Source organism: Hyla sarda, chromosome 4 (assembly GCF_029499605.1).
Source record: "Hyla sarda isolate aHylSar1 chromosome 4, aHylSar1.hap1, whole genome shotgun sequence".
Lineage (NCBI taxonomy): Eukaryota > Metazoa > Chordata > Amphibia > Anura > Hylidae > Hyla > Hyla sarda.
This window is the reverse complement of record NC_079192.1, coordinates 325,462,895-325,477,152: the sequence shown is the minus strand read 5'-3', so window position 1 is coordinate 325,477,152 and position 14,258 is coordinate 325,462,895. Positions and strand designations below refer to the sequence as shown.

Genomic DNA, 14,258 nt, shown 5'->3' with positions numbered 1-14,258 from the left:
AATTGGAATGGTTATGATATGGGGTGTGGTGGGGGGGGGGGGGGGGATGAATTGAAATGAGTAAAAGAGTATGGCACGGGGGGGGGGGGGGGGAATCCTCTGGAATGATTATGGCACAGGGGGTCGGGAGGTTAATGTAATGTCATGCATTAATAATTAATTATGCAAATTAGAATGGCAGGTATTTTGGGGCAAGAAAGGTGGCAACCCTAGACACAGCGCAAAATGGGCATTGGTGGCACAGACCGCAAACGCGCCCCCCCCCCCCCCCCCCCCAAAAGTGCAGAAAAAAATATCTGCACTCCAGGCAGCAGATGGGTGACTTAGACCAATGGTATCCAAACTGCGGCTCTCCAGATGGTGGAAAGCTACAAATCCCAGCATGCCCGGACAGCCCACGTGCATGCTGGGAGTTGTAATTTTGCAATATCTGAAGGACCGCAGTCTCCCACAGCAGGAGGTACTGCAAGAAAAAAGTAAAATAAAGTAGTTCACTTAGACAAGTGGTCTCCAAACTGTGGTCCTCCAGATGTTGCAAAACTACAATTCCAATGCCACCTCACTCCTATACTTCAGGGTGATTGAGCTGTCTCGGATAGCACCAATTACCATTATTTTCCAGGCCATCGGGTCACCACAGACCCAATTGGCCCAGAAAAGCTGTTATTCGCCGGTCAGAATTGACCAGCCAATCATGGCGATCGCCATTACAGGGGGGGGGGGTCGGGGGGGGGTCTCCCCTGGGCGATGTCCCAGGAAGGCTGCTGTGCGATTACACTAGCCATCCTGCTAAAATCACCGTCCGGCTATCGGCGGTGATCTGTAATATGCAGGGCGTAAATGTAGGCCCTGGTGCGTGAAAGCCAAGGCGCCAAGGGCGTACACTTATGCCCGGCGTCCTCTAGGGGTTAAAGAGATTTTTGGAGCAGATTTAGGATTTCAGCTGCAAAACCCTACAAAAAAACATCGGAAAATCATCTGTAAATAACCCCTATTGCGTTATTTGTACCATACGGTGCACTGCATAGAAACAAAATTCTCTAAAAGTTGCAAAACTGCATTATTATTTATTTTATTTTTCAATTTTTCCCCACAAATATATATATTTTTAGTTTTGTCTTAGATTTTGTCATAGATGTCTGCAGGTCAGACATAACATAGTGATAAAATAACTCATGTATTATTATATTCCCAAATGGCAGTGTTTCCCAACCAGGGTGCCTCCACGTGTTGCAAAACTACAACTCCCAGCATGCCCGGACAGCCTTTGGCTGTCCGGGCATGCTGGGAGTTGTAGTTTTGTAACAACTGGAAGTACATTGGTTGAAAAACACTACTATATGTGAAGCGCTTCTGCAGTATACACTGCACCCAGCAGCCCATGACTGACTCCAACCCCGCTTCTAATTACAGAACGCCCCGCCCACTAACAATAACCCGGAAGTGTAAGCCACGGTCTCCTCAGTGCTGCAGCGCAGATGAATGACGTCACTGGTTGGCGTCTGGCGCAAACATGTCGGCGCTGGCGCTGCAGGAACACTTCCGTGCGAACAACAAGACCCGGGAGTTCCCCGCGCACAACGCTAAGGCGCACTCGGTAGCGTGGAGCTGTGACGGGCGGCGCCTGGCCTCCGGCTCCTTCGATAAGACGGCCAGTGTGTTCTTGCTGGAGAAAGACCGGCTGGTGAGACTGCTCGTATTGAGAATGGGAGCTGTGCCTCTCATCCTGTTGCTGTGGAGCCGGTGCTATGAAAGCGCTGTAATAAACCGCACTGTGTGAACAGGCGCAGACATTACTTGTAGGACTATGTGCTATCTTTCACCATTAATTATAATTGGGAGGCTGTGATGTGACAATTGAGTTACTGCCCGTGCCTGGCATTGCAGCTCAGTCCTATTCACCTAAATGGCTTTGACAGTAAATGCCCCTGTTGGGTACAGTATCCTGTGCATATTTGCTGCATATTTCAACGTGAACTAAATTAATGAACACCACTTCAAATCTGCAGTATCAAATATGTGCAGGATACTGTGTGTGAATACACCCTTAAAGGAGAAGTATCTTGTAATAAGTTTTAGATCGGGGGGGGGGGGGGTCCGAGCGCTGGGGCCCCATGCGATCTCCTGTTTGGAGCCTCGGCTCTCCTTCACAGTGGTGCGTCATGACCCCTGTGGGGCCACCACTCCCGTCCATATAGCTCTAAGGGAGAGCCGTTTGGCAATCTTTGGTTGTACTGTAGAGTTATATGGAGGGGGTGTGGCGGCCCAAGCTTCGGGTGGGGGTCGTGGGGGCGAAACTCTTTGGGAGAGCCGGAGCTCCGTACAGACGATCGCAGGGGGCCACAGTGCTCGAACCCCCCCCCACAATTTAAAACTTATCCCCTATCCTGTGGATAGGGGATAGGTTTTCCTGTACTGTCAGGCATGAGACTTTTCCTTTAATAATTAGCTGATGATCATGACCTCTACCAATCTGACCCTCATAACCTGTCCCTGTGTTTTCCCTATGCCAAAGGCTGTCCGAGCATCCTGGCATCTGTAATTTTGCGACAACCTGGTTGGAAAAACACTCCCTATCCGGATAGTGGTCATTAATACATTTTGTAGTCCCGGTTAGCCCCTTTACTATCAAATTGAACTTGAAGTCCTCTTTCCCTGATGCTGTGGTGCAGACAGACCAGTGCCCAGGCTGCATAAAATAAATAACTAACTCTCCGCTCCTGCTTCTGTGTGCCCAGAACGCCTTGGCCGGTGATAGGCTGAGTGCAGGGTCATGTAAAAAGCCTGGGCAGCAGGAAGAAGGCGGAGCCCTGGCTCTTCACGTGACACTGTTCTCAGTGTATTACTGGCTGAGGCGGGACATCAGTGCGGCCCACGATATGCTGATCGCAGTCTGACGTTCTGTGCACATGGAACCAGGAAGAACACCACGACCGGAGGACAAACATCTCTATTGGCGCAAAGTGGGATCGACGGACGGTGAATTAAAGTTTGTCTGCCCAGCAGACATAACCTCAAATATGTGGCTCTTACTTTGATCTCTTGATCTTAGCAGCAGATGTTTGTTTCCTGCAGACTTGATGATTTCGCACATAGGTAGATGCACAAGATGTGGTATGATTTTATAAAGAAAATTGCTGTTTTACACAAAGTTCCATGATGGCAGACCTAATAGCAATCTGCTGGTTGGAACATTTATAGTCTGTAGTAAAATCTCCCGATGGCGAACACTTTCAAAAATTCAGTTTAGGGCTGGAAGACAGATAAAAACCATATAAATGACCCCAGTTAGTAAAATGTCCTCTACAATTATAATATCAAACCAAATAAAAGAAACGAGCGTATATTAGACCGTTTTTTTTTTTTTTTTTTTTTTTTTTTTTTTAATATTGAAATAACACAATATTTTACACAGGCCATGCTGGCCATTGTGGTTGCTAAGGCAACTGTACCATGCTTGGCAAAGTCCCACGCACAAGCTCTCTTCTGATGAATGGGTCTTGTGCACGGTACCCGCGTTGGTCAGCGTGGCCTGTGCCTCCATGCTGGAGCTGAAGGGCACGAGGGATTGAAGTAGTCGATTTTCGCTTTAAAGGGGTTGTCCAGGCAAATCGTTCTTTTTAAAATATTGTCAAGGACTCTGTAATTAAACCCCCCCCCCCCCCCTTTCTTGCATTTGCGCCAGTGTAATGAAGCTCAGCTGTGCTCACTGTAGTACTGTGACCCCTCAAATAAGCTTATTGTCATAAATGCAAAGGGCCTCGCCAACCGATATTGCTGGGGTACTCTGAGGTTAGGCCATTCATTTTATGTATCTGACTGGAGGTGTTCTGTGTGCGCACTGTAGTTTGTGAATTGTTGTGAGCGTTTTCTACCATGCTCTAACCTTTTGAAACCTTTTTTTTACAATTGCAGATAAAAGAGACAAACTATCGGGGTCATGGCGATAGCGTTGATCAACTTTGCTGGCATCCCACAAACCCAGATCTCTTTGTCACTGCATCAGGGGACAAGACTATTCGAATATGGGATGTTAGGTCTGAGAGGTGCCTTACAACTGTTACCACAAAGGGTGAGTATCCAAGATGCCCTGTGTATTTATAGGAACTGAATTATAGAAATGTGGATGTTCTCTTTATTGTGCTGAATTCTATTGATCTGGCGCCACATGCCATGCCCAATTTCTGCACAGTATTGTGTGACCACTGGCTACCGCATGGACTTGTGATTTTGTCTGCATGTGGCAGTTGTAGCATATTACCTACCCCACTGACAGAGCAACCTGTCTGAGTGCTATTATTTTTTAAATAAAGCTCCTCATAATTTCCCTTTAAACCCCTACCTTTACCCCCTTGCCATCTGGGACTTAAAGGGGTATTCCAGGCCAAAACTTTTTTTTTTATATATCAACTGGCTCCGGAAAGTTAAACAGGTTTGTAAATTACTTCTATTAAAAAATCTTAATCCTTCCAATAGTTATTAGCTTCTGAAGTTGAGTTTTGTTTTCTGTCTAACTGCTCTCTGATGACTCTCGTCCCGGGAGCTGTGCAGTTCCTATGGGGATATACTCCCATCATGCACAGCTCCCGGGACGTGACATCATCATTGAGCAGTTAGACAGAAAACTTCAGAAGCTAATAACTATTGGAAGGATTAAGATTTGTTAATAGAAGTAATTTACAAATCTGTTTAACTTTCCGGAGCCAGTTGATATATAAAAAAAGGTTTTGCCTGGAATACCCCTTTAACCCCTTAACGACGCAGGATGTATATTTACGTCCTGCGCCGGCTCCCGCGATATGAAGCGGGATCGCGCCGCGATCCCGCATCATATCGCGTCGGTCCCGGCGCTAATCAACGGCCGGGACCCGCGGCTAATACCACACATCGCCGATCGCGGCGATGTGCGGTATTAACCCTTTAGAAGCGGCGGTCAAAGCTGACCGCCGCTTCTAAAGTGAAACTGAAAGTATCCCGGCTGCTCAGTCGGGCTGTTCGGGACCGCCGCGGCGTCCCGAACAGCTTATCGGACATCGGGAGGGCTCTTACCTGCCTCCTCGGTGTCTGATCGACGAATGACTGCTCCGTGCCTGAGATCCAGGCAGGAGCAGTCAAGCGCCGATAAAGCTGATCACAGGCGTGTTAATACACGCCTGTGATCAGGATGAGCGATCAGTGTGTGCAGTGTTATAGGTCCCTATGGGACCTATAACACTGCAAAAAAAAAAAAAGTTAAAAAAAAGTGTTAATCAAGGTCATTTAACCCCTTCCCTAATAAAAGTTTGAATCACCCCCCTTTTCCCATAAAAAAATAACAGTGTAAAAAAATAAATAAACATATGTGGTATCGCCGCATGCGTAAATGTCCGAACTATAAAAATATATCATTAATTAAGCCGTACGGTCAATGGCGTACGCGCAAAAAAATTCCAAAGTCCAAAAAAGCGTATTTTGGTCACTTTTTATAACATTAAAAAATGAATAAAAAGTGATCAAAACAAAAATCATACCGATAAAAACTTCAGATCACGGCGCAAAAAATGAGTCCTCAGACCGCCCCATATGTGGAAAAATTAAAAAGTTATAGGGGTCAGAAGATGACATTTTTAAACGTATAAATTTTCCTGCATGTAGTTATGATTTTTTCCAGAAGTGCGACAAAATCAAACCTATATAAGTAGGGTATCATTTTAACCGTATGGACCTACAGAATAATAAGGTGTAATTTTTACCGAAATATGCACTGCATAGAAACGGAAGCCCCCAAAAGTTACAAAATGGCGTTTTTTTTTCGATTTTGTCGCGCACTGATTTTTTTTGCGTTTCGCCGTGCATTTTTGGGTAAAATGACTAATGTCACTGCAAAGTAGAATTGGCGACGCAAAAAATAAGCCATAATATGGATTTTTAGGTGGAAAATTGAAAGGGTGATGATTTTTAAAAGGTAAGGAGGAAAAAACGAAAGTGCAAAAACGGAAAAACCCTGAGTCCTTAAGGGGTTAATGACCAAGGGCAGAAGGTCATCTTCCTAGGGCCACCAGATTGACTCTCCAATGATGCAGCGCCAATCACACCTTACAATATTTTTCAAAAGGCTTAATGTTCTTGATCTAATGATTGCATATAATTGTTGCCTTTCTTAAAATATTAAAATTTATGTAAAAGCCCCTTCCATAATAAAAAATAAAATCAACCTTTTCCCATTTGACAAAAATACAATTAAAATAACTATTAAAATATAATCTTATGATCCCGCAAGGTGAATCTAAAAAATGATTTTATAATTTTTTAGGAAAAAATGTATAAGTGATCAAAAAGTCCTATCTACACAAAAACCTGTACCAATAAAATGAAGACTATCAAGGTGCTAAAAATGAGCCTTCAAAGTGCCCCGTATATGTAAAGAAAAAACATAGGAGTCAGAATAGGGCAATTTTAAGCATACTAATTTTTTTAAAAAGAAGTCTTCGGTGTATACAAAAAAAAATGCAGCAGGGAGCTGCGTGAAGACACGGGAGTAAATTTTATGGTAAAATAAAAGTGCAATTGGTTATGCAAAAAACAAGTCGTCATATGGGTCTGTGGATGGAAAAATAGAAGAAATATGGCTCTTGAAAGGAGAAAAATAAAAACGCAAAAATGAAAATTGGTTGTGTCCTGAAGGACAAATAGGGCTGTGTTCTTAAGGAGTTAAGGGCTCCACTCTGTAAATATTATGTTTAAATTATCAGGCACTTACATATTTTATTTTTTTGAGACTCCATACTGCTTTATGTGAGAGTCGGGAATGCGCAAACGCTGCACCTCTGCCTCTCCCATAGAGATACATGGAGGGGGCATATTGGCCTTGGCGTCCTGCTGCTGCCGACACGCCTCCTGCACAGGAGACCTGCGTCAGAGCCTGGGCCCTGTACAAGAGATCGCGGGTGGTCACAGCATTAGGACCCCCATGATCAGACACTTATTCCCTATCCTGTGGATAAGGGATAAATGTCTAGGTCTGCAGATCTCCTTTAATTACACGGCTCATTAAGCATTCAAATAAGTGAGTATGTAATCCTGTTTTTTGCTCTGTCAAGTGTGTAAGAGGGCTTGGCCCCTAATATACCACTTACCCATCTACCCTATGGCGTTATTAATGACATATCTTGTTTTTAGGTGAAAATATAAATATCTGCTGGAGCCCAGATGGGCAAACCATTGCGGTAGGAAATAAGGACGATGTTGTCACCTTCATAGATGTCAAAACCCATCGCCCCAGAGCAGAGGAGCAGTTCAAGTTTGAAGTCAATGAAATCTCCTGGAACAATGATAACAATATGTTCTTTCTTACCAATGGGAATGGCTGCATAAACATTCTGAGGTACAATGTCTCACTCATCATTCATGTATATCACTAATGTAGTAATCCATGTTTGTCCTAAGTGATCCCTGATCATTTACCTGAGCAAGGTATTGCTGTTTAGGCTGCATTCACTTCTCGTTTTTTACATACGGGTGCCAGATCCGGCTGGGGGAGGGGAAAACCGGGCGCTCCCATACCCCAGCCGGATCAGCCCGTTACTTAATTTACTTTAATGAGCCGACTGGAGTCAAACGGTGACTCCGGTTGGCTCAGTTTTGACTCGTATGCGGTTTCCTGACCGGACCTAAAACCGTAGTATACTACAGTTTTAGGTCCGGTCCAAAACCGGATACGGTTAAAACTGAGCCAACCGGAGTCACCGTTTGACTCCGATCGGCTCATTAAAGTAAAGGGAGTAACGGGCTGATCCGGCTCGGGTACGGGAGCGCCCAGTTTTCCCCTCCCCCAGCCGGATCTGGCACCCGTATGTAAAAAATGAGATGTGAATGCAGCCTTAGTCAACACAAGAAATAGCATATCTGTATGCCTCGGACCAGTGCTTTTGGGCTTAGAATAAGCTTTAGAGATGTATAAGTGGTCCCTGAATGCAGGGCTGGGGGGAAAAAACCCTCACCGGAGTAAAATAGAAAACATTTTCTGGTTCTTGACTCTTGAGGCTGTTGATGTTTTATGGAAAATCTTGTTGTTTTAGGTTTGTTCCTAGGGTGGGGGATCTGGCCTCTAAAGTTTACAGTAGGTTGTCCCATCTATGTTTATATACAGTCAGAAGTATTTCTCACAGAAAAGGATTGCAGTAACACATGTTTTGCTATACATATGTTTATTCCCTTTGTGTGTATTGGAACTAAAGCAAATTGGACATAATGTCACAAAATTGTCTGGACAAAATTGCCACCCTCTCAAAATAGTGGAAAAATAAGATTTTCAAGCTCCTTTTTAAACTCACCTGGGGCAAGTTACAGGTGTGGGCAATATAAAAATCACACCTGAAAGCAGAGAAGTTCACTTAGTCTTTGCATTGTGTGTCTGTGTGTGCCACACTAAGCATGGACAACAGAAAGAGGAGAGAAGAGAACTGTCTGAGGACTTGAGAACCAAAATTGTGGAAAAATATCAACAATCTCAAGTTACAAGTCCATCTCCAGAGATCTAGATTTGCCTTTGTCCACAGTGCGCAACATTATCAAGAGGTTTGCAACCCATGGCACTGTAGCTAATCTCCCTGGGCATGGATAGAAGAGAAAAATTGATGAAAGGTGCCAACGCAGGATAGTCTGGATGGTGGATAAGCAGCCCCAAACAAGTTCCAAAAGATATTCAAGTTGTCCTGCAGGCTCAGGGAGCATCAGTGTCAGCGCAAACTATCCAACATTTAAATGAAATGAAACGCTATGGCAGGAGACCCAGGAGGACCCCACTGCTGACACAGAGACATAAAAAAACAAGACCAAGATAGAGCTTTTTGGTAAAGCGCATCATTCTACTGTTAACTGAAAACGGAACATAGTACCTACAGTGATAAATGGTTGAGGTTCAATGATGGATTGGGGTTATTTTGCTGCCTCTGGCACTAGGTGCCTTGAATGTGGGCAAGGCATCATATAATCTGAGGATTACTAATGGATTTTGGGTCGCACTGTACAGAAATCTGGGTTTGCATCCGAGATCTTGGGTCTTCCAGCAGGACAATGACCCCAAACATACATCAAAAATCACCCAGAAATGGATGGCATTCCAACATTCTGGCTGAGAGGTGTAAGAAGCTTATTGATGGTTATAGGAAGCGACTGATTTCAGTTATTCTTTTTCCAAAGGGTGTGCAACCAAATATTAAGGGTGGCAATAATTTTGTTCAGCCCATTTTTGGAGTTTGGTGTGACATTATGTCCAATTCTCTTTTTTTTTTTTTTTTTTTTTTCCCCCTCCTTTTTTTTCGTTTAGTTCCAATACACAAAAATGGCTGGCCATGACTATACAGTAATGTCACATGCATGTTCTAAGTGTTTGACCTGACATGGAAATGCACTGATCTATAGCTGACTCCTTTCATAGCAACACATTTTAGCTTTCTAACTTTGTATTAATGCTTTTTTTTTTTTTTTTTTCCTGTTCTCTGGTATTCCAGTTATCCAGAACTCAAGCCTATTCAGTCCATTAATGCCCACCCTTCTAATTGTATTTGCATAAAATTTGACCCTACTGGAAAGTATTTTGCCACTGGCAGTGCAGATGCACTTGTCAGTCTTTGGGACATAGAAGAACTGGTATGTGTGCGTTGTTTTTCCAGGTAAGTGGTTGGTTTAGCATGCTGAGGTCATTTGCTGTTTCATCGTTTTTGAAGATTACTGTATTTAACATAAATCTAGTTGTTTTAGTATTATTATTTTTTATTTTTTTTACTCTGGAGACAATATTTATGGACTTGTGATTCCTAAGTAGCACATTGCCTATGATGAACCATATATCTGGGCGATATTAAGATGGAGGCCAGTTAAGCTTTGTAGGCAATTATTATAAGTTTTCTATATTTTCTTTCTTTGTGTTTGGTTTTGCATTTTAATAAGGACCAATAAAAGTTGGGTTTTAAATCCTACAAATTAGGGATGTCCCGATACCATTTTTTCAAGACATAGAACGAATACCGATAGTTTAATTCTAGTACTCGCCGATACCAAGTACAAGTACTTTTATTTTAAAGGGAATCTGACACCAGGGTGACCCGGTCTGTGGCGCTGCTTACCGTGCTGATATGTGGGTTCTTGTCTTGTACAATGGAGGTGGCTGCAGTAGTATGAGCCAAGATTTCTCTCTTCTCCATTGGGCAGAACAGGGAATTTGCATTGGCGGCGTGACCAATGTCTCCGGAGCGATTGTGCTTATGTTCAAATGGTGAGCAACAGTAGAAACTGGGTCACCTGCACTATCTACCTATAAATTCAAGTTAGTGCAGGTGACTGGGCTGAAAGATTGCCATTAATAGTAGGTAGCATCCCCTTGTAGGTAATATAGTTGCCGACATCAGCCAGCAGGACTCCTCTCCCCCCCCCCCTGTAGACTGCAGGAGGACCACCCCACTGCCCACTGTAGACAAGTCCCCCTCTGTAGCTAGCAGAATACCCCCTGCAGACAGCAACACCCCTTTGTAGCCACAGGACCCCCCTGTAGACAGCAGCCCCACTTTGTAGTTGCTCACTGTCCAGTGTCGCAGCTTTGCAGCCATGCTCTCATCACTGCAGCTGCCCTGTTCTGCCGTCCACATAATAGCGTCTTATGGAGGATCATGTGACATACACGTCACTCTTCTTCCTCCGTAGCATTACACTGGGCGCAGTGGAGTGATGTGTCACATGCTCCTCCATAAGACACCATAATGCTTACAGCAGAACGGGGCTGCGGCAGTGATGCGAACCAGAGAACAGGGCAGCGAAGCACTCCACCAGGTATCGGGGACATTAGACGAGTCCCCGATACCATGCAGTTACCTGGTATCGGCCCCGATACCGATACTAGTATCAGTATTGGGAAGTCCCTACTACAAATCATCAGTGCACCATATATTTACACTAGTCACACCAGTTTTGCATGATGATATTGGAAAATGTTATTAAAAAATGTGTTTTTTTTATTTTTTCTTCTCCATGGTCCCTGCACCTGAACTCACATTTAAACCCTAGAGATGGTGTTTTTTTTTTTTTTTTTTTATACAGTTATCGCTTGTCTGGGCACTAAAATCCGGGGAAAAAAATCCAATATGGCAGCAACAAAAATTTTAGCATGTAATTTGGCAATTTTTGCCACGAAAAAAGGCACAAAAATGAAGTCTCACATATTTTCATAGCCCTTTGAAAATGTAAGGAGAAAAGTGTGTAAATATCTCTGGAATAGAAGTTACAGTAGTTTTTTTTTTTTTTTTTTTTTTTTTTTTTTTCTCCCCCAAAGTTTTATTTGTCTGCAGTCTCTCGAGATTCTCAGATCTTTTTCACTAAATACAATTTAATTATTATTTAAATAAGGTCCTAAAGGGGTTATCCATCAAAAACTTGTCAAACAGTTCAGTTCCTTGCTCTACCCCTTTTTTTGCAGTTTATTTGTATAGCACCTCAATTATGCAATATTACCATATTGCACACTAGATATTTACAGCAGTGAGACAGTTTTTCTTTATTCTGTTGTGTACTACGATTGTATCAACAGTCCTCGATTTATAAAGTTGTTTTACTACTTTTAAAGTCATCCTTGTCTCTTCCTTTACAGGTTAGACTGGCCCGTGAGAACACTAAGCTTCAGTTATGATGGAAAAATGCTGGCATCAGCATCTGAAGACCATTTCATTGATATTGCACATGTTGAAACAGGTATTGGCGAATTTGTTTTTCTTGAATGCCTTTCACATATACAATGCTATCCTTGCAACATGCTTAAATGTTGCAGGTGAGAATAGTTTTAGTGGCATACTGTGTATAGTCAAGTGAGGACATCTAATGTGGTTTGTTTGTAGTGTGTGGACAAATTTCTGATCTTCAGTCAAACAGTGTATAAAAATTAACAATCTTCCTGGCATTTGATGTATTGATACATCATAATGTTGGGAAATGAGTATGGTGTGGGCTCAGGAGCTGAACTCGCTTCATACTTGGCGAGTGCTGGCTGATATATTTATCGGACTCCTGCTCTCTGTGGCCAGCAGCAGGGCTCAGCCCAGTGCCAGTTGTTTAGCCTCCCGGATGCCATTGTCAATAGCTACTGCAGCATCTAGAGTTAGATGTCAGGTGGCGGTCTTGTTTGCCTTTGGTATCCACATGATGTATTCCATAGAGTGCTGACTGGTTGTCAGGGCAGCCTGGGGCATTTTGAAAGCCACAATGGTTGTAATGTTAGATGCTTAATGATTGTTTGTTTATGCTTTTTAGGTGAGAAGCTGTGTGAAGTTCAGTGTGAATCGCCTACTTTCACTGTAGCCTGGCATCCAAAGCGGTATCTTTTGGCGTTTGCCTGTGATGACAAGGATGGCAAATATGATAGTAGTCGTGAAGCTGGCACTGTAAAATTATTTGGTCTTCCAAATGATTCTTGAGAAGCAATGACTCTAGAAATGACTGTTTACTTGTCTGTACACCAGCCCACCTCATTCCAAAGCTGTATGCTTAGGGGCATGGATATGGCTCAGTACAAGACCACATTTGATTCTAAACATATGTATTACTGTTTTGTAGTAAAATTTAAATTTATAAGAACATTTTATTATGCTTTGTACCCATGACTTTAGTATTGAAAAATAACATTCATAGGCAATAGAGAAATAACAAAAGGGGAAAGTGGGGTATACTCCAACAGCATTTTTTTTCAGCTCTTCTTTTAAAAGGTTTTTGTAAAATGAAACCAGTCATACTCCACTTCTTAAAATCTTACTTTGTTTGGGAATGCATCATTAATATTAAATATTATACTTTGGGTATAATTTTAGAGAAAATTATGTGAAGGCAATCAGTTGTAGTTCAGTGCCCGCAGGTAGGTTATGTACAGTGGCAATGGTAGGGATACCCATGAGGGTTGGCGGTGGCTAAAGGCTCTCCTAGGAAAGGGGATGGCGGGAAAGGTGAGGGGGGGGGGAAGAGAGAGGTTAGAAGAGGTGTGACAGTGAAAAGAGGGGTGAGGGGAAAGAAGTAGAATAAGAAACAAGGAGTGAGAAAAATCACAATGGACCAAAGTTCTAAAAAAAAAAAAAAGATCGTGCAGCAACTACACTCCAACACAGAAAAACGGAAAAAGATGCTAGACATAAGCCCAGTGGGGGGACCTGGGCGTACAGTATGAAATAAGAAAAACAGAAATTAAGATAACTGATGTTGTCCTGAACAGACACCTAGCTCACAACAGCTTTTATCACATATAAAACTTTATATAGAAACGATAACCTAAAGTGGTGTGTGTTCTGTGAACCATAACATAACTAGGGACCTGCAGGGTGGGGCAAGGATTGGTGTGCATCTGGTGTAGGGGGGGACCACACATGGAAGGATGGTTGAATGAGTGTTAGAGATGAGGGGGGGGGGGGGAGAGAGAGAGAGAGAAAGTCAGGGAAGCCATTAGGAGTAGTGGGGGGTTGGGGTTGGTAGAGGAATCAATGGGGGGTGGATGGGTGGTTAAAGGGGTATTCCGGCTTTATACATCTTATCCCCTATCCAATGGATAGAAGATTAGATTATCACAGGGGTCCCGCCGCTGGGACCTCTGCAATCTCCCCTAGAGCAGCACGTCACGACCCCCTGACCCACGGGTCACATGGGGGGGTGGAAAATACCGTTAAATACCGTGGAACCGCCATAACGTACAAAAATACAGTGATACATATTTTTGGTCATGCCGCCCAGCTTTATGTTGCCCCATTCTTTTTCATTTTCTTAAAAGGAAAAAAAGACCCCCAAAATTGTTAAAGCAATTTCTCCAGAGTACGGAAATACCCCATATGTGGACGTAAAGTGCTCTGCCAATGCACTACAGGGATCAGGAGTGAGAGCGCACCAGGTACATTTGAGGCCTAAAATGGTGATTTGCACAGGGGTGGCTTCTGGTTACAGCGGTTCTGACATAAAAAAAAAAAAAAAAAAAAAAAAAAAAAAAAAAAATGTAACCCCATTTTGGACGCTACACCCCTCTCGGAACATAACAAGGGGTGCATTGAGCATTTACACCCCACAGGTGACTGACAGATTTTTGGAACAGTGGTCCGTGAAAATGAAAAATAAAATTTTTTCTACTGTATACTACAGAGGAAATGGGTTTTCTTTTTGGAACATAGAGCTCTCTGCTGACATCTGTCATTTTAGGAACTGTCCAGAGCAGCATAGGTTTTCTATGGGGGTTTTCTCCTAATCTGAACAGTTCTTAAAAT

At 43.1% G+C, this 14,258-nt stretch overlaps 1 protein-coding gene across 1 annotated transcript; it reads left to right on the top strand.

The window, feature by feature from the left end:
• Window positions 1–1,419: 1,419 nt before the first annotated feature.
• Window positions 1,420–12,770, top strand: THOC3 (THO complex subunit 3). The gene is made up of 6 exons (XM_056569441.1): window positions 1,420–1,684; window positions 3,916–4,072; window positions 7,159–7,363; window positions 9,492–9,653; window positions 11,621–11,721; window positions 12,277–12,770. The coding sequence occupies exons 1-6, from the start codon at window positions 1,514–1,516 to the stop codon at window positions 12,438–12,440; spliced, it is 960 nt and encodes a 319-aa protein (XP_056425416.1). The 5' UTR covers window positions 1,420–1,513; the 3' UTR covers window positions 12,441–12,770.
• Window positions 12,771–14,258: the final 1,488 nt, after the last annotated feature.